General features: G+C 58.3%; 1 protein-coding gene across 1 annotated transcript; it reads right to left on the reverse strand.

Moving 5' to 3' along the window:
- Positions 1 to 227: 227 nt before the first annotated feature.
- On the reverse strand, positions 228 to 14,643 carry LOC117644728. The gene is made up of 8 exons (XM_034384342.1): positions 14,587 to 14,643; positions 14,277 to 14,349; positions 13,896 to 14,105; positions 13,565 to 13,705; positions 13,172 to 13,500; positions 12,473 to 13,100; positions 12,005 to 12,407; positions 228 to 298 (listed from the first exon to the last, which is right to left on the reverse strand). The coding sequence occupies exons 3-8, from the start codon at positions 14,034 to 14,036 to the stop codon at positions 228 to 230; spliced, it is 1,713 nt and encodes a 570-aa protein (XP_034240233.1). The 5' UTR covers positions 14,037 to 14,105; positions 14,277 to 14,349; positions 14,587 to 14,643.
- Between the last annotated feature and the right edge of the window lie 5,832 nt (positions 14,644 to 20,475).

A 20,475-nucleotide genomic window follows, 5' to 3' on the forward strand; every position in this document is an offset into this window, starting at 1 on the left:
CACGGCCGAACGTGTTGGCGGCGTGCCAGCGAAAAAGCACGCGAGCACGCGAAACGCACGCGGAACAACGCACGCGCGGTGCAGGCGAGCGAGACGGAAGATGCGAGGGAGGAGTGGAGAAACGATGACGAGGAATGGAAATATTGACACCCGACTTGTCTGCAAGGTGGCGAACCACGCTCCATATGGCAAGGCAGAAACGTGAGGATCCGTTTTCCGCGGTGAAATCAACCGCGGGAGTTGTGGACAGAAATATTTTCTCCCAGGAAACTTTGTCTTTGTCCAGCAACTAGATTTTCTACGGAATTTTTTTCAATGCCCATGGTACAGAATTAAATTGACACTGGACAGGCGAACGAGAGGAGCGGGTGCGTTGCAGTGGCGCCGGCGAGCGCCCGCGAGAGCGCGCATAGGCAAGCCGGTGGACTTCCGTGGCGCGCGGCCTGGCGCAGCCTATCCTCGCAGGCGCCGGGGGCGTCCTGGTCCCCCTCGTTCCCCGTCCCGGCGTGGCGCTGCGCAGCTCTGTGAAGCGCTTAGAGCGAATTGCCGTGAAGCCTGCCTGCCTGCTTGCCTACCCCGGCATGCGCAAGCCACGCCGAGCCACGCCGAGCCACGCCAAGCCAGCCAGGTAGTTGCTGGGGCCTACGCCGGCCTACGCCCAGGGCCCAAGGCCGGCAGCAAGTCCGTCTAATGCGTGTTGAGTGCGCAGCCACACTCAGGAAGCAGTTCCCTTATATTCAATTAGCTTTCAACCTTGTTTTGCACAAGTCAACAGAGCGGACCCAGCCGGGGCCGCGGGATGCCCCGGGACGCCCGGCCAGCGGACGCCCCGGCCCGGACGGGACGCCCAAAAACAGTGCCCAGTAATTATGTAGCCGACGCACAGTGGGCCAGAACACCGGCGGAGGCGGACAAAACTCTAGACGCGTTTTGAGCTCCAGAGTCGCTAAATGAGACTCGAACCGCGCGTATGACCCCGCCAATGGATTGCTCTCCCAACGAGGAATCCGTTGGTGGGGTCACACGCTCGATTCGAGTTCCATTTAGCGACTCTGGAGCTCAAAACGCGTCTGGCGTTTTGTCCGCCTCCGCCGGTCTTCTGGCCCACTGTGCGACACACGCCGCGAGGCAGCCCGGGCTGCACTGGCTGCACAAGACCCTCGCTGGGCCAATGAGCAGACGTTGCATTATTGCTGGCGGGGCTGCGAACCAACTTACCGCTGCTTACAGTTTAATCGAGAGCCAACACCGCACGCAAAACCGCGACCCTCGGGAGGCAAGAGTGTCGGGGAACTGGCCAACCTCCTCAGGAAGAACTCCGAAAACAGAAAATCAAGGATTCGAAAAGAAATCAAGGAAATCAGGAAACGTCAAGGCGATCACGACTCTGTTTTCTAATTGGCAGTGGCGTGCCGGCGCGGCCTGGCTCGGCTCCGCCATGGCTCGACACGGCCCGGCTGGAAAAGGAAACTGTTTGAATCGCCTTCCCGCCTTCGCAAATGGCCCCCGCCGTTCCCGCCCCGCCAGCGAGATTTCAATCCCAATTTCAACCTATCTTTTTGAAGCCGTGGCCAGTCTCACGCCGAAAAAGGGGTAAAATTATCTCCTTTTTTTGACCGGCCTCTCATTGAAAAGTGTAATATCGTCTTTTTGATTTGGTGACCGGCGTTCGGTGGCTGCCGCACTCCCGTGTCGCCCTCCCCTGCCGCGTTGCCGTTGCCTCCAGCGCTACGTGCGTTCGCTGCGTTCGCTCTTGCGGCCGCCACTCCAGCGCCGCGGCCGTTCCGTCGGAGTGCCTACCGGCTACACCGGAGCGACTTTGTACAAATGCCTTCCGGCGCGGCGACCCTTCCACGGCCGTTCTGCCGGAGTGCCCACCGGCTAGACGGCACCGACTATGTACAAATGCGTCCGCCTTTCGGGCTTTCGGGCCGCGCCGCCGCATCTCCGCTTCGTAACGCAGCGAATTAACGGTTATGCCCTCCGAACTCTAATCAGGCGGGACACTTGGCCGCGCCGTCTCCTTTCGACGTGCTCCAGTAAACCTTTACGGCACGGGGAGGGAGAGAGAGAGAGAGAGAGAGAGAGAGAGAGAGGAGAGAGAGAGAGAGAGAGAGAGAGAGAGAGAGAGAGAGAGGTGGAAAAAAGAGGAAAGCAGGTGAGTGCGAGCGACTCGGGTTGCGTACGGTGACCGGCTCGAATTTCTGTTCGCACCTAGGTGAGGGGGGGGGGGGCCTGGCCGGCCGAAGCCTGGACGAGGGGAGCGAGATGGAAGGTAGATTGGAGTAGTGCGCCCCACGCGGCCACGCGGCACGCACGGTATGAAGATTTCGATTCCGAGCGCCATCACGTGCACCGACGCCCCGCCCCGCCCCGCCCCGCCCCGCCCCGCCCCGATGGGCCGCATTGCGTTACTCTCCTTATCAACCATCTCTCAATTACTGCGCGGAAAAAAAATTTGAAAAAAATGCGATGCACTGTCCCCCTTCCAAAAAAACAACCTTTTTAAAAAAAACTCACCTTCTTTAAAAACATTGGAACATATTTTCAGTCGTCAGAACGGACAACAGACCTCGAAGGGCAGCAGCTTAGACGCGTGAACGTTTTCATTCATGGATAAAATCGCGGTGCGTCACCTTCACAAGTGGAACGGGTTTCAAATCACGTGCCTTTTGCCGCCGCCTGTCCCATTGCTGTGCCTTGCATTGGCCGTCTCTCCTGACCCCTGCCAACCACGCCAGCCGCACAGGCCCCAGGATGAAAAATTTCCCTGCCACACGCATTTAGTCGCGACCTAAGTTATGCATACTTAACGCGTCACGGCACGCCTGCGGGCTGTAAGTGCCCGGGCGACACTTGGCGGGTACACACGCCGCGAACGAGCGTGACGGAGCGCAGTGGGTCGGAAGACCGGTGGAGGCGGCCAAAACTCTAGACGCGTTTTGAGCTCTAGAGTCGCATGAGACTCGAACCGAACGTGTGACCCCCACCAATGGATTGCTCTCCGAACGAGGAATCCATTGGTGGGGTCACAAGTTCGGTTCGAGTCTCATTTCGCGACTCTGGAGCTCAAAACGCCTCACGAGTTTTGGCCGCCTCCACCGGTCTTCTGGCCCACCGTGAGAAGCCAGTAGTGAGCCAGTGAGGAAGACCAGCCAAGCCCTTTCCTGCTTTCACTTCATTTTCCGGCCTATTCATTGTCCGCCTTGCCTGGTCATCGGTCTCGGTAAAGGGAAGGGGGGGGGGGGCTGGAGCCGTGCACGGCGTGCCGGGACCAACGGCCACGGCCATAATCAGCGGTCTGCAGGCCGTCCCATTTTTTGGGGCCCAAAATAATTTCGCCCAGAATGTTTTTCATCCTTGCAAATGGGCGAGCGGGCGAGCAGCTGCATCGCCCGGAATGAAAATGTAAGGCGCCGTTCTCTGCGGGTTTATCGAAACGCGCGCCTCTCGGCGGGAACGCGCCAAAACTAACGCGGCCCGCTGATTGGACGAACGACTACTGCACTGCACGGACGCGCTGTCCAAAGATTTCACAGCATCTTATCGGACGTTTCGAAAATTAAAAATGTAACAAATGTGTAGAAATCGTGGTTTGGCCTGACTTTAGGCAGCCACTGTATCTAATCTAAGGTGGCTAATCGTTCTCCCTCAACGGGTGGGTACTCCTTGGGCCTTCCTTTCCTTCCTTCTTTTAGAAGATTCCAGGAACTGCGTCTCTGTTGGACTCTGCGCGCCTGTCTGCTCCGCTCCACGTGGCTGGACTTTGGTCTCCTTTGGCGGGGCCGTTTGCTCACTGCGCCCCTGGCCGGGCCCTGGCGCACTGTTGTTCCTGGAAAAAATGAAAACACCATAGTATTATGCTGATTACATACGGAACTGGAAAGTCGAGAACCTATTTTCCTTCTTTTTTTTGTCGACAGAACACAGCGCCCCCCCCCCCCCCGCCCCTCTCCCTCTCTCTCTCTCACTCTCCTCTCTCTCTCTCTCTCTCTCTCTCTCTCTCTCTCTCTCGCTCCAACGTTCCCGTTGGCGCTCCCCAGGCAGTGAAAACAACCTTAACCACTGGTCCATCCCGGCTGTAACGAACTGCATCCCATTCGGACAGTTATTTCGGAAAAGCGCGGCCGCCTCGCACGGCACGTAGCGAGACAGGCGCACCGCGACACTCTACTCCGAGTATGATTGTTCTTTCCTTCCCTCCAGTTCGGCGGGGCGGCCCACAGTGGGCCAGAAGACCGGTGCAGGCGGCCAAAACTCTAGACGCGTTTTTAGCTCCAGAGTCGTTGAATAGGCCTCGGACCGAACGTGTGACCCCACCAATGGATTCCTCGTTCGGAGAGCAATTCATTGATGGGGTCACACGTTCGGTTCAGAGACACTGGAGCTCTGCACGCGTCTAGAGTTTTGGCCGCCTCCCCGGACTTCTGGCCCACTGTGCGGCCGGACTCCCCCGCGGAGATGCGCCGAAAGGCGGAGGGGGCAGCGGAAAGTTAGGAAGCTGCAAAAGATAACATTGTTGCCTCATGTTGTCTCGGAGGCGATGGCTTAGAAACAAAAACAAGAAAAATAAAAAGAAGTAGGGAGAGGCCCGCACCGTAACAGGGTTGCGAAATGTCATTCCGACCCTAAATAGCTTTTTCCTCGACACGGAAGGCTTAGACAGACACGGGGAGGGGAGGCGGGGGTCAATAGGGGAGGGGAAAGGGTTCCGAGGTCAGGGATGGCAGTGAGGGGAGCAGCGCACAGTGGGCCAGAAGACCGGCGGAGGCGGCCAAAATTCTAGCCGCGCTTTGAGCTCCAGAGTCGCTAAATGGGACTCGAACTGAGCGACTGACCCGATCAATGGATTGCTCTCCGAACGAGGAATCCATTGGAGGGGTCACACGTTCGGTTCGAGTCTCATTTAGCGACTGACGCTCAAACCGCGTCTAGAGTTTTGGCCGCCTGCACCGGTCTTCTGGCCCACTGTGCAGCGGAGCAGTGGCGCCAACGCAGGTGGAGCAAACAGAATGTAAGACACACTGTGCAGCGTCATGCCCTGCAGTGGAAAAGCTTGCAGATTCCCCCCTCCCCCCCCTCCCCCAAACCACCACCACCAGTGGCGGCACCATCTACCGCAGCCTTCGGCATGTTCGCCTCCATTATTCATCAATATTTTACTCATAAATCTGCCGGTCGTGGCCGAAAACTTGGCGAATATTCGTCAAAGTTTTGGCGCGCGAGCCGCGCGGGGCCGGCCGGGGCGGAGCAGCAGAAGCGATCCGCGCGGCCGCCGCGCCTTCCGGCCTTCCGGTGTGCATGGCTTTGCAAAGCCGTCTAATAGCGATGCTTGCGGTGCGCGTCGCGACGCGAGCGGGAGGACACCGTGCTAGGCCACCTCCACCGGCCTTCTGGCCCACTGTGCGCTGGCACCTGGCCCGCTAGGCCTGCCCTGCCAGACGGTGGACTGTCCGCGCAGGTTCACCGCAATCGGTGGCGTCTGGCTGCGTCCAGGGTTCGCGTCCCGGCGGCGCCGCCAGCGCCCCAGCGCCTCGCCCCGGAACCACGGGGACGGACCGGGACGGACCGGGGCGGCCGGCGCTACCCCGCGCTCGGGCGTCGGCCTCCGCGCCGCCGCGCCGCCGCGCCGCTGCGTCAAACTGCCCCTGGCGGTTTTCTAGGCAACAGCGCGGCGGCAGCCTTTGCGCAGCCCGTTGTAGCAAGACGCGTTTATCAAAGTCATGGCATCACACTGATCCCAGGAATGCCCCGACAGAATGCCAGAGGAAACGGACAACGGGGAGGGGGGGGCAGCCCCGGCCGGCAGTCGGTGGGGCCCCGCAGAGCTTTTGATCCGGTTGAGAGGCAGTTTGCCAAGAAAAGATATTGGCTGATGCTGGTTCTCCGCGGCGCCCCCTCATAGCGCCGCCGTGTTTCGATGCAAAACCGAGTCCAGGAACCGTGCGGCAACGCGGCCAACGATTCGCCAGCGGATTTTTGGGAAGTCTCTTGCCAAGTGGGAGCCGTATTAGATTTCAGTCTTTTGCCACAAAAAATAGACTGAGCAATATAAAAAAGTAGTCTATGGGACATCAAAAATTGTCTGTCGAGGTGGCCATTTTTTGCCAAGCCTTCCGTTAACCTGAAATACTTTATTTTGTGAGCGACAGCGCGAGAGGCACCCCCGTACCAAAGAAACATTGTTTCTCTTCAAGTATTTTTCTCTTTCATTGAAAAATGAAACGTCAAAATATTCCCGCGCACACGCGTGTCTGGCTCGGCGGTGCCGTGTCCCCCAGCCAAGCTCGTTACGGCTCTGTGTCGTCTCGCTGCTCCGGCAGACTGAGAGTCCTTTTCGTCGCTCTGTCTCTCTCGCACCCGTGCGGGCCGCCCCGTGGGTGCGAGAGAGACAGAGCGACGAAAGGGACGCCAGTGTGCTGGTTGAGGCTGCGCCGTGGCTGGGCCCCGCCGCCACGCCGCCACGCCGTCGCGCGGTTCGTTAGATCATAAAGCTGGGGCTGCTTTGAGGAGTGGCGTTATTAGCGGCCCAAAAAGGGAAAATCCGGGAAAATCCGGGAAAACCGGACGCAATGCGCCGGAAAAGCCCGGCCAAAGCCGCTCCGACAATGTTTTTCTTGCAACAGTGGCACCGCTGCTAATCCAGTCGTGTCACAACCAGATAACTTTTTCCCCCTCTTTTTGGGATTGATTTTATTTATTTTCTAATGTCTGTCTTTAATGCCCCGCCACGACTCGGCAGTGGCAAATGCAGGTGAAAAGATTTCCGAAACGTCGCCTGCTATAACCCTTCCACGAGCGTGACGCACAGAGGAGAGGAGGGGCGAAACGATTGTCTCGAAATGACCGCGAGTGGGAGAGAGTGAGAGAGAGAGAGAGAGAGAGAGAGAGAGAGAGAGAGAGAGAGGAGAGAGAGAGAGAGAGAGAGGGGTCCTCCTTTTCTGCACCGCACCAGCCGCACGGCGCTCACGGCGAGTGCAAGTGTAACAATGGGCCTTAATGGGGCTGCAGGCTGCAGGGCTGCGAGGGAAGGGGAGGGGAGGGGAGGGGAGGGAGGCGTCGAGGGAATGCAGCCAAATGCAGCCCCGGCGGGGCGGGCGGCCGAATTGCCGGTTTGCCCCCAAAATTGTTGCTGCGTTCTCCTCGTCCTCGCCCACCTCGGTCGAGGCGGCCTACAGGCCCGGGCGGAGGTTGGAATGCCCGTCGGTGCACTGATAGAATGCGCTCGGCCATGGCTGCGCGTCACCACTGGAAAACCGGGATTCTTTTCCAAAATATTTCTACTAGTGCAGCGGTTCTCAACCTTTCTCGGCTCGCGACCCCAAATTTGTAGCCAAAAATTTCCGCGACCCCCAGGAAAAGTTTCGCGACCCCACGGGACCCCTCCTTTAGCATGCCACTGCGTCTGATCCGAGGCGGGCATTTTGCTCCCTCAACGGGCAATTGGTCTTTGGACCTTCCTTTAGCATGCCTCTGTTACGGAGTGCGATTATCAGTCTTAGTTTGGGAGCAGTATTGTCTCAAAGTTGGCCAAAACGCTCAGAAATGTCTTTAAAAAATCATGTTTTGGGTCGATTTTAAGCAGCCACTGCGTCTGATCCGAGGCGGGCATTTTGCTCCCTCAACGGGCAATTGTTCTTTGGACCTTCCTTTAGCATGCCTCTGTTACGGAATGCGATTATCAGTCTTAGTTTGGGAGCAGTATTGTCTCAAAGTTGGCCAAAACGCTCAGAAATGTCTTTAAAAAATCATGTTTTGGGTCGATTTTAAGCAGCCACTGCGTCTGATCCGAGGCGGGCATTTTGCTCCCTCAACGGGCAATTGTTCTTTGGACCTTCCTTTAGCATGCCTCTGTTACGGAATGCGATTATCAGTCTTAGTTTGGGAGCAGTATTGTCTCAAAGTTGGCCAAAACGCTCAGAAATGTCTTTAAAAAATCATGTTTTGGGTCGATTTTAAGCAGCCACTGCGTCTGATCCGAGGCGGGCATTTTGCTCCCTCAACGGGCAATTGTTCTTTGGACCTTCCTTTAGCATGCCTCTGTTACGGAATGCGATTATCAGTCTTAGTTTGGGAGCAGTATTGTCTCAAAGTTGACCAAAACAGGCACAGCGATTTTTCAAAGACATTTCTGAGCGTTTCGGCCAACTTTGAGACAATACTGCTCCCAAACTAAGACTGATAATCACACTCCGTAACAAAGGCATGCTAAAAGAAGGTCCAAAGACCAATTGCCCGTTGAAGGAGGACGAAATACCGCCTCGGGTCAGACGCAGTGGCTGCTTAAAATAGGCCCAAAACACGATTTTTCAAAGACATTTCTGACCGTTTTGGTAAACTTTGAGACAATACTGCTCCCAAACTAAGACTGATAATCACACTCCGTAACAAAGGCATGCTAAAGGAAGGTTCAAAGACCAACTGCCGGTTGAGGGAGCAAAATGCCCGCCTCGGATCAGACGCAGTGGCTGCTTAAAATCGGCCCAAAACACGACCCCAGCTACCTCGCCGCGACCCCTTAAAATTTTTTCGCGACCCCACTTGGGGTCGCGACCCTAAGGTTGAGAACCACTGTACTAGTGTACTCATATTTCTTAAGTAACTGTAAGGCTAGTGTGGTTTCAGAGAGTTGAACGTCGCGGGGGCCTGGGGGAGTGAGCGGGAAGGGTCATGTTGACTTTGGCCCCGGCAAAGCACCCGCCACTATAAAACCGCGCACGCTCCCCTTAATATGCCGGGTACGTGAACTCGCTCTGGGGTGCTATAGGGAGCCGCACTCGTCGTCACGGAGGAGGCAGTGCCAGGCAGCGTCACCCACACTGCGATATTTATGCTTCACTCGTGCCACGCGTGTCGTGGCAATAAGCTAACAACAACAGTAAAAGCATCCAAATAATTGCATCCCCTGGCCCTGCGCGCCCTGGGCCCTGCCCCGCCTGCCCGCCCCTCACAAAAAGGGATGTTTGGGAACGCTGCGCGGCATAGCGCTAGCATGTCGACGGCGAATTACGCCCTGGATGAGCGAGAGTTCACGACCTGGATTCCCCCGCCCCCCGCCCCCGCCAAGGCCCAGTTCTTTCTGAATGCTACCCCGTGCACATTTAGAATGACTTTCAGAAGCAAGAACACAAAAAAATATGGGCAAAAACGGGCGGACGCTGACGAAGCCACCGGCACCGCTGCTCTTGTGAGGTTGAGACTGTCGATCTCTCGAGGTTTATTCGATTAATTGGTTCACAAAACGCGAGGCACGTCTGTCCTTGTTAGTGAGACCACAGTCCCTTTTTTCCCGTTCCTACCCCACTCCTGATCCCCTTCAGCAACCTCGAGCCTCTTTCCCACCGCACACACACACACACACACACTCCCAGAAAACCGCACACTCACACAGACACACACACACACTCGCGCGCACGCGCGAAATGCACACAAACACGCACACCTACACACCCCTAATCAGCTACAGCGCTATAAGCATGTTGTCATTCCAAGGAGTATGGCTCTGCTATGAAGCTAACGAAGCGTGTGGTGACGTTAGCTTTACGTGCGCTCTCCTGCTTGTCTGTCCTTCCGTCTGTCTGTGTGTCCTTCGTCTGTCCGCCCGCCTGCATGTCTGTCTGCATGTCTGATTGTCCGACAGGTCGTCTCTAACAATCCCGCGCGTTTTGCTTTATTTAGGCCAATTTGGACTGCGATTTTTGTTGCCCCTTCTTCAACCCCTTGTTGTTGTTTTTTTACGTTTTTTTTTTCTTTTTTTAAGCATGTCTCTAACAACACATCCATCCTTCAGGACCATCCCCGTTTCCCTTCCCGTAACGTAATACGCGTAATGTGAAAATTATTGGTCCCACCGGCAACGTGGAGGGCGAACACACATAAACAAACCAGCACAAATACACGCGGACGCGCGCTCTCACACTCACACACACGCACACGCACACGCACACACACACACACGAGGATAAACGGAAGGCAGAGCGGGCGCAGACGAGCCAAACCAAGCACGGCTTACTTCATTCATAATACGAAAGAGTTTTTAAAAAAAACTTCTCTGGTATCTTTTGACAATTTGTATGCCTTAGCGTTCCGTACATACACACAACACACACACCGTAAAAAAACAAATCCACGAGTATAGAAAGGACACTGTGGCGCCACACTGACCTTATTACAATGGGAGAAAACACGAACAGCAGGTCACACGCGCGCCCTCTCATATACACACTTACCCTCACACCAAGGCGCACACACACACGCACACACCCACACACCCACACACACACACACACACACAGAGGCCGCGAAAGCAAACAATAATTCAGAGGCCCTTTAGTGCTCTCTTCAAAGCCCTCGGGACGAGCCCCGTCCTGGTGCGGCGGTGGACGGCACAGGTCGTCGCAGCACGCGGGGGGAGGGGAGGGGAAAAACGGCGAGTAGCCCTCTCACCGAAGTCCGGCCGGCATCGCACTACGGCTCACAGTGGGCCAGAAGAAAGCGGACAAAATCTGGGACGCGTTTTGAGCTCCAGAGTCGCTAAATGGGACTCGAACCGAACGTGTGACCCCACCAATGGATTCCTCGTTCGAAGAGCAATCCATGTGGGGTCACACGTTCGGTTCGAGTCCCATTTAGCGACTCTGGAGCTCAAAACGCGACCCGGATTTTTTCCGCCTCCACTGGTCTTCTGGCCCACTGTGCGCGGCCGGCAACGCGACAGGGTGGTCAAAGCACCGGCCGCCAACCCCTTGGCACCCTGGCGGGGCTGGCAGGCAGGCGGGGCTGGCCGAGCTGGCGGGCTGGCCGGGCCGGCGGGGGCACACCTCACGCACATCGCGTGTTTATGGCCACCCTGGGCAATATTATTCACAATTTCCACGTCGTCTTTCTCGCCGTCCGCCGATGCATGCCGTGGCGGTTGGCAGGGAGGGGGGGGGGAGAGGCGGGTACCCCCAGGATGCCGTACAGCTTGTGAAGTTTGTTAGTTTCGGAGGCACAGAGGAAGGCAGTGGAGATGTGTGTGAGTGTGTGAGTATGTGAGTGAGAGTGTGTGGACTACCCGAATTGTAAGAGGAAATTAGCTGCTCTCTGAGAACTCGCGTCGGTTTCGTGCGTAAAATAAAATCAAGCTCAACAGTTTTATTCAAATGAAACGTCTTTGATTTATTGATTTGATGGAGGCGTACATTTGGTGGGTGAGACATCTCGGTAAGGCAAAGTCTCTGATAGGTCTTACTGCGTTGAGCGTCGCGTCTCACTTACTCTGTGCTCTACATAAACCTATTACCTCAAGAGTTGGCGAGAGCCTGGAACGCCTTGTTCGCCGCGAGCTGCTCCATGAACTGCTTGATCTCCTTGCTGCGGTACTGGTGCGCCAAGTGGAGGCTGAGGTAGGCCTGCGTCCTGGCCGGCACGGCGGCCCACGGCACCGGGGCGGCGGCGGCCGGCGTCTCCCTGCCGGCCGTCACCACGCCGTCGTTGCCGGGGCTGCCGTTGTTGTAGGTGGGCAGAGGGGGTGGGGGCTCGTCCTGGCCCTTGTTGGCGAGGGCGACGGCCCCTGCGACGGCCCCGACGATGGCGATGCCCCCGAGGATGAACAGGCCGATGGCTCGCTTGCGCCGCGGCCCCGTCGCCGCGCGTCTGTCCCCGCCCAGGCCGCCGCGGCCCCCGCTGCCCTCCTTGCCGGGCAGGGCGGACACGCGGATGTTGACGGGGGAGCCTCCGACGGGCACGACGAGCACCCTGCCGCGCGAGCCGCCGAACCCGCCGGCGCCACCGTCACCACCACGGCCGCCGTCACCACCGCCGGACGCGCCGGGGCCTCCGTTGCCGCCGCGCTGTCCGTCGCCGCCGCGGCCGCCGTTGGCGGTCACGCTTATCTTGCCGACAACCTCGGCGACGACGGCCAGGAAGCTGCCGCCGGGGAGGCCCGGTAAGCCGGGTCGGCCGTCCGTGCCGCGCAGCCCGCCGCGGCCGGCCTCGCGAGGCACCCCCGGGGGGCGCGGGCCGGGCAGGCCGTCCAGGCTGACGGTGGGGTGGCCGACCGCCTCCAGGCGCGGCGCGACCACCACAAGGTGCACCCCGGGGAGGGTCACGTCCACGTCGACGAACACGGTGTAGGTGGCGTACACCTCGAGCACGCGCAGAGGCATGCTGCCGGGGCAGGTCGTCCGCGCGGCGGCCGCGGCCTCGGACAGCAGGACGGACTCCCCGCGCACGACGACGCGGCCGCCCGGCAGGCACTCGAAGCTGGGGCCCTGGCTGGCCATCTCCAGCAGCGCGTTCAGCTCCGTCAGGTTGGCGAACGGCGACTTGAGGTCGGTGGCGACGCCCAGCTTGACCACCTCCAGCTCGAAGTGGTGCGCGTTGTGCGCGCCCACTGGCGGGTGCCTCACGTTTGCCTTCCTCGGCTGGAACAAAAGAAGTCTCCAGTGCAAGGCTCTCGTGGTGGGCAGAAAGCCGGAACATCGCTCACCTGCAGCGCGTCGTACTTGTTGAGGCGGTCGTGTATGGCGACGAGGAAGCGCTGCCAGTCCCGGTGCGCCTCGAGGACGGCGGCGGCGTCCTGGACGGGCTGCACCCACTGCACGCCGAGCGTGGCCGCGTCCACGAGGGGCTTGTCGCCCACCACCTGCAGCACGTCGAGCTGCTGGCAGGTGGCCGCCACTTCCACCGCGCGTGACCGCTCCTCCGGCTGGACCATCTGGTCCACGACGCGGCCGCAGAACTCCTGCACGCCGGCGCTCTGCTTGAGGTGGGCGGCCACGCCGCGCACGCGCTGGGCGGCCTCCGTGAAGCGGGCCTCCCTGGCGGGGACGTCGGCGGCGACGCGTGCCTCCCTGGTGCGGCCCGCCTGGATGGCGGCGCCCAGCGCCGACAACTTGGACACGATCTCGGAGGACAGCTCGCGCGCGCGCTTGTAGGCGAACACCTTGGTGCGGTCCGAGACGGCGAAGCCGAAGTCCGCCGGCTGCACGCGCGAGTACTTGATGTTGTGCTTGACGAGCTCCAGCAGCGAGTCCCGTCCCCGCTCCATCAGGTCCAGCTCGCGCAAGGAGCCCTCCTCGTCGGGGCTCCGGAATACGCCGAGGCGAGTGTAGGCTCTGCGAAGAGAAAGAGGCGAAATTACAACCAAACGACCTCAGCGCCGACCACGGCGGCACCTTCTACTGACCCGTTCTCTTTGGTGATAAGCACGTTGATGATCTCGGCAGCGCGCGAGTACAGGTCCCTGTCCTCGCCGCTCCGGGCAATGTTCTTTAAGAAGGGGAGCACGTCCTCGCGGAGGAAGTCAGCCGTCGCGGCCTTGACGTCGTCCTCGGGCGTGGGCTCCCACTCGTCGCCGACCTGGACGTAGCCGCTGACCTTGGTCACCACCAGCGCCAGCGAGTCCTTGACGGCAGCGACGTTCCGGAAGATCTGCGCCGCGTTCTTCAGCATCATGAGCAGGTCGGAGCGGTCCTGGCCGCGCTGCACGGCGAAGTGCGGCGTCAGCAGCAGCACCTACACCGCAAACATTGAAAGCGGGTCCTGTGTCCTGCAGCAAGCATGTCGAGCCAGCTCGAACCTTGACTCGGCGCGCGTGGCGGACGATGTCCTTCATGTAGTACGTGGTGGACACCTCGACGCAAGAGCCGCGGGTGTCCTCGAAGCCGGGGCAGTCGAAGTAGTGGATGCCGTCCTTCTTGTTGGTCATCAAGTCCGGGACCTGGAGCAGCACGCGTTCAAAACGCCCGAATCGAACGTGTGACCCCACCAATGGATTCCTCATTCGAAGAGCAATCCATTGGTGGGGTCACGTGTTCGGCTTGAGTCCCATTCAGTGACTCTAAAGCTCAAAACACGTCCGGGAATTCGACCGCCTCCACCGGTCTTCTGGCCCACTGTGCGGCGCGCACCTGAGTGACGGAGGCGATGGAGCTGCCGATGCGGCTGCCGTTGATGAGGAAGTCGGCGCCGTCCAGGACGGCCTTCATGTCCTCGTCGTGGCGCGACAGGTGCTTGGTGAGCGTGGACTTGCCGCAGCCCGTGTTGCCCATGACCAGCACCACCTCGTCGGGGACGGACAGCCGCTCCGTGGGCGGGCTGCACTTGTTCAAGTCCTCGCACTGTGCACACAGCAGGCACCGCCAGCATTCAAAGCACCGCAAGAAAGCAACACTTTTAAAATCTCACAAAATAGGCTTTCGCAAAGAACTTGGTGTAGTTCTACTACAGTTTGCAATGTGTTCCCTCCTCAAAATGTTAGGTTAGGATTTGACAGTGGCGGAGTGACTCACCGGCTTCCCGCGGGGCCCCCGCACTCGGACACGGCCTTCGGCGGCGCTCCGTTCCCCACCGCGAGCAGCGCCACTGCAACGAAGACAAGACAGTCGTCAGGCTGAGACAGGCACACGCAAGGCGGGACGAATCTCCTGTCAGCAGCCTGGTTTCCTTCGTTCCCTCTTTGCTTGCCATCTTCAACTGTCAACTTGAGCGAGCAAAGTTTTCTTTCGGGCTCAATCACCGAAATAGCAAGGAAATCGGAAATCAGAGAAAAAAACGGTTTTCGCTCGAATGAATCAGCCAGGTTTTGCGTTTTAAACTTACAGAGCAGTGACATTCGAAGACGACGCATGTTGGTTCGGTCCGAGCTGAAGCAGGGACGGGCCGAGACTGGCGGCAGTGACGTTGCCTTGGCGTGGCCGTCAGCGCGGCGGGCAGGCCGGGGTCACAGGCCACGAGATACCCGGGGGCCTATGGGGTCGCAGCACAACGAGGAAGACTGCAGTGAGCTACAAACATAAGTCGAAGGCGCCGACGCCGGCACAACCAGTGGAGGAGACTGTATTCCCCGCAATCCGCAACCACCTTCGAACCGACAACCGGCCAACCACTCACCCTAAGGCAGTGGTTCCTAACCTTTTTCGGTTCGCGACCCTAAATTTGTAGCCAAAAATTTCCGCGACCCCCAGGAAAAATTTCGCGACCCCAGGCGACCCCTCCTTTAGCATGCCTTTGATACAAAGTGCGATAATCCGCCTGAGTTTGGAAGCAGTATTGTCTCAAAGTTGATCAAAACGGTCACAAATGTCTGTGAAAAATCGTGATTTGGGCCGACTTTAAGCAGCCACTGCGTCTGACCCGAGGCGGTATTTCGTCCTTCCTCAACGGGCAATTGGTCTTTGGGCCTTCCTTTAGCATGCCTTTGTTACGGAGTGTCATTATCTGCCTTAGTTTGGGAGCAGTATTGGCGCAAAGTTGATCAAATCACGATTTTTCAGACATTTGTGACCGTTTTGATCAACTTTGCGGCAATACTGCTCCCAAACTAAGGCAGATAATCGCACTCCGTAACAATGGCATGCTAATGGAAGGTCCAAAGACCAATTGCCCGCTGAGGAAGGACCAAATACCGCCTCGGATCAGACGCAGTGGCTGCTTAAAGTCGGCTTAAAACACGATTTTTCAAAGACATTTATGACCGTTTTGATCAACTTTGCGGCAATACTGCTCCCAAACTAAGGCAGATAATCGCACTCCGTAAGAAGGCATGCTAAAGGAAGGTCCAAAGTCCATGCCCGTTGAGAGGACGAAATACGCTCGAATCAGACCAGTGGATGCATAAAGTCAGCCCAAAACACGATTTTTCGCAGACATTGTGACCGTTTTGATCAACTTTGCGGCATTTAAGCAGCCAGTGCTCGGCGTGCGCCATGGCAGGACCCCGCGTAATTCCCGCACCCTCGAAATTTCCGACCCCTTTGCGACCCAAGTGGAACCCTGCCCTAAGGACATAAAAGCGTATTTTTTTTAAACCAGTTGAAATGTCCTTTGTCATTCCCTCCACGTCAAACGCTATTTATCAAACGCTGTTAGTGCTGACTCAAACCTGTCGATTATGTCTTTGCCCCCTGACCCATGCGCAGGCTCCACAGTCTCAAACACACACATGGACTCTCACACACACACACAAACACACGCACACACGCACTCGAGAATTACTTTCCACGCCGAATAGTGTTGAGGCCACGTCTCTCCATTACTCCTCCATTTCCAGGGGATTAGTTCCGTGTTCCAGGGCGGCCGGGGTGGCCAGGGTGGCCACCACCACCACCAGGCGGCTGCCTCACGCCGAAGAAGGGCAATAAGAGAAAAACTTGGCGAGAATTTATCGGCGTGATATTGCCCCGCCTGCCTGCAGCGCGCCCTGCAGCCCCGACCTGCACCAAAACGCGTGCGCGCGTGGTGTGGAGCAACTACGCGCCCCTACACGCCTGCGTGAGCGGCTCGCAGTTCGCGGAGAGGAGTCTGTATATTATTCACAACTTACCCTTTACACTTTTGGATCCTTCCCGCTCCCATTTCTTTTTTTTTCGGCCCCACCGCAGCACATCCTTGCCGGCCGGAAGCAGGCAGGCCTACACCCCTTTCTGGCGGAGGGCGCGGCTAGACGCTGGAGGGCCTAATGGACATATTAGTTATGCATTAGGCGGCAAAGTGATCTGAGTCTTGTCCGGCGCCGCCCCGAGACAACCCGACACCGCCCGGGGATCATTCCACATCGAGGGGCTCTCCTGGCCGTCCCGTACGATTAGTCGACTAGTCGATTAGCGTGGGTGCTGAGCATCAAAAGTAGAGGGCAGAGCGCAGTGGGCCGCCAGAAGACCGGTGGAGGCGGCCAAAACTCTAGACGCGTTTTGAGCTCCAGAGTGGTTTAACAGGCCTCGAATCGAGCCTGTGACCCCACCAATGGATTCCTCGTTCGTAGAGCAATCCATTGGTTGAGTCACACGTCCCGTTCGAGTCCCATTTAGTGATTCTGGAGCTCAAAACGCATCTAGAGTTTTGGCCGCCTCCACCGGTCTTCTGGCCCACTGTGCAGTTCCAGCCCGGCGTCCGTCCATCTCGGGTTCAACGCCCTCTGACATCCACTGTTTTCCTAATGCCTGTCAGATTTCGCCTCGCTGCAAAATTTTCGAAGCGAGCGAAAGTGGCGGGGGTCCGCCACCGAGGCGCCCCGACCGCCGTCTAGGGGAGACTCTTGGCGCCGCTGATGGCGGCGTGTTTGTGAAATATGCAGCACAGTTCCAGTGCCGGGGCTTAGAGCGGAGGCTCTGTTGTGAAAGGGCAAAGGCCCGGGTGTCGCCGCGCCGCCTGTTGCGCCTCTATTAGTTAGCAACAGCCACATGCACCTGCTCGAAGCGCGTCAGCGCGTCTCGCCGACAGGCGGGCGGACAGACGGGCAGGCAGACAGACAGGCAGGCAGCGGACCGACGGGCAGTCGGACAGGTAGACAGGCGGACGGCTGGTACGTGTGAACAGCCCCCACGTGCTTGAGGGGACTTTTTCTCCATCCCTTACTCTCTTATTGCCGTTTTTCCTCGTCCCGCGTTTGGCTAGAGGGAGAGAGAGAGAGACATCAGTGTCCTAGACGGCCACAGGGTGGCCAAAAAAGCCGCAGCACGTCGCCGCCAGACAACATGTTACCGTTGCCACTTTTCAAGTCGGGACGTGATCTAATAACCGACACTCTAAAACGGATAAAAAAGGGCAGGGACGGTTTTTTTGGTTTTGTTTGTTTTTTGTTACTCGCGGAGTCCTTTTGTAACGGCGACTCCCGGTAAGCACGCTGGAAAAACCGCCGATAGCCGCTGCCTCCCCCTCCCCTCGCCGGGGGGCTGGCCTCCCGAGCCTCCGGGCCTCGGGTGGGGTCACCTGGGGGTCGTATCGGCTAGCGATGCTCTAACGACACACGTAACAGCGCGTTTGCTGCCGAGCCGAGCCGAGCCGGCCACGCCCGAGCCCGGCCGAGCGCTGCCGAGCCGTGCCGAGCCGAGCCGAGCCGAGCCGGGCCGTGCCGAGCCGAGCCGGGCCGAGCCAAGCCGCCCCCAGCCACAATCACTCTGATGGAGCCGGCGAGGGCGGGCGAGGCGTCGGAGGGCCAACCAAGCGACCGGCCCGGACGGCTACGCAGGCCGCTCCACGCCGCCGGGCCCAGCGGCCCTGCGTCTCACCGCCGAGCGCTTCGAGGTGATCCTGGGGGAGACGAAGCACGCCCACACACTGCCAACACGGTAAACCAACTTCCCGGCTTCCGAATCACCCAAAACTGTCCCTCATTTCCGAACATACGACTCAAAGTCGGTGCGCGCGAACGCCAGCCGACCACAGTCGGGACCTTTCTGTTTTGTTTTGTTTTTGTTTGTTTTGTTTCTATGTTGTTGTTTTCCGCCTTGGCGCGCTCGTCGCGGCGGGGCATTTTTCTCGCGTGCATCCCTTCGCTTCCCTATCAGCGGTACGGGCTGCGTATCGAGTTGTATCACGCAGATTGGTTTTTTCCTCGCTCGAGCGGCGAGGCGGGGCGCGGCGGGGCGGGGCGGGCGGGCAGGGCGCGGCGCCGCCGGAGTAGAAGGTCCCCCGTGAGCTCTGAGCTCGGCTTCCTGAAATGCGCCGCCGAACCAACAGATTTGTTTCCTCCATTCGAATTTCCCGCGCGCGCGAACTCGCAGCTTCCGCGCCTTCCGCCTTTGTTTACACTGTATACACGGCGCTCTGGGGATTACTTGGCTGGCGCCCGCTGGCGCACGCCTCGCCGCGCCCTGCAGCCTGCATTGCGAGACCATTGTGATCGGCGGCCAAAGACAAAAAACACTCAAACATTTCAGATCAAATTTTTTTTCCCCCAAGTTGATCTGTTTTTATTTTTAAAAATAGCACGAATATGACAGTTTTAAAAAATAGACCGATAGTAATCGAAGACTAAAATTTAGTCCATACCCTATGTTTTGAGGTTGTGATGAGTTTTTTTACGGTTTGGGCGAATATTATCGTGTCTGCGTATATAGTAGTGTGAGCAGTCTGAGGCTCCATCCCCACCCCTATCTCCCAGACATGCGCACACACTCACACACACTCACTCACACACACACACACACACAAACGCTGGCTCCGCTTGCCTTGCCCGACAAAGGTGAGGCTGTCGCCGACGTGTGAGGATCATATTTTGCCACATAACGACGAAACAAGCGAAGAGCTCGGCTGCAGCGCGAATAGCAGCAAAGCAGGGAAACCGGATCCCGGTCGAGGTCGTCTTACTCGCAGGTACCCAGCCAGCCTGCCGCACCGCGCGCTTCACTCCCAAGTACCCCTTCCCTTATTTCCGCTTTTAAGTCACTTAAAAATACCTCTTCAAGATGTTGATCCTTTCATGAAGAGGTTAAAAGCTTTCAAGAAAAATTATAATCAATAGAAATGTTGAGACATTTAATGAGGGACTCCAATTTCGTGCGCCAGAGCACTAAGCTTTATTCTTTTCTGCAATGTGTTGGTTTGTTTTTGTCCCCCCCCCCCAAAAAAAAATGAAAGATTAAAAATTGGGAGGGTGCGCTAGAGGTGCCATGGGACCAGGCCGAGCCCGGACGGCGTTCGCTGCCTAATGATAATACTACACCCCACCGACAACAACAAGGGCAACAACAACAACACTGTGCCTTGTGAATGGCCGGCCGGCCTCCTCCCCGGGGACGGCGGCCGGGTGGCGTGAGCGGCGCGTCGGGTATCGATGCCGTGCCGGGGAGCCGCACCGCCACGGCATGGCCACGGCATGGCCACGGCCCCGTCATCAGCCGGCCCAGCACAGTGGGCCAGAAGACCGGTGGAGGCGGCCAAAACTCCAGACGTGTTTTGAGCTCCAGAGCCGCTGAACAGGGCTCGAACCGAACGTGTGACCCTACCAATGAATTGCTCTCCGAACGAGGAATCCAATTGGTGGGGTCACACGTTCGGTTCGAGTCCCATTTAGCGACTCTGGAGCTCAAAACGCGTCTAGAGTTTTGGCCGCCTCCACCGGTCTTCTGGCCCACTGTGCGCAGCCAGCCCGAGGCGAGGAGGCGCAGTCGCCGCCCACCCCACCAATAAGCCTCTCTTCTCGGAGGAATATTACAGTGCGGACCTGTTGCCAGCTTGCAGACTGAGAGCCTGTCTCTCTCGCACTCATGGGCGTTCCGTATGGGTGCGAGAGAGACAGAGCGACGACCCTCGGAATCAGTCTGCTGATGCCACCTGCCTGGCCGCCAGCGCCGTCCGCGCCGCTCCGGGGGGAGCCCGTGTGCCTGGCCGCCAGCCTCGTCTGCGCGGCCCGAGCTCCACAAAGCCCCGACGAAGATCGCTAAAATCCACCATCATGCACAGCGAACGCGGCGGCGCGGCGGCCAGATTGGGCCGCAGAGCCGCGCCACGGCGGCATCACTCCATGTGTCTGAGAGAGACAACACGCGCAGCGCCGCGTCACTTAATGTGTCTGAGAGAGAAAAACCCCCCGGCCCGCCCCCCGCGCACTCAGTTTGGTCCTGGGAGAGGAAAAAACCCGGAAGGCCCGGGCCCTTTTTCCCGGGGCCCCCCGCCCCCCCCTTCCCTTTTTTTTTTTTTTTAAAAGGGGGGAAACACGGGGCGGTTGCAGGGGGGAGGCCCCGACGCGGCAAATGACGGGGACCCGGC

The sequence above is a fragment of the Thrips palmi genome, unplaced genomic scaffold (assembly GCF_012932325.1).
Source record: "Thrips palmi isolate BJ-2018 unplaced genomic scaffold, TpBJ-2018v1 HiC_scaffold_18, whole genome shotgun sequence".
Classification (NCBI taxonomy): Eukaryota; Metazoa; Arthropoda; class Insecta; order Thysanoptera; family Thripidae; genus Thrips; species Thrips palmi.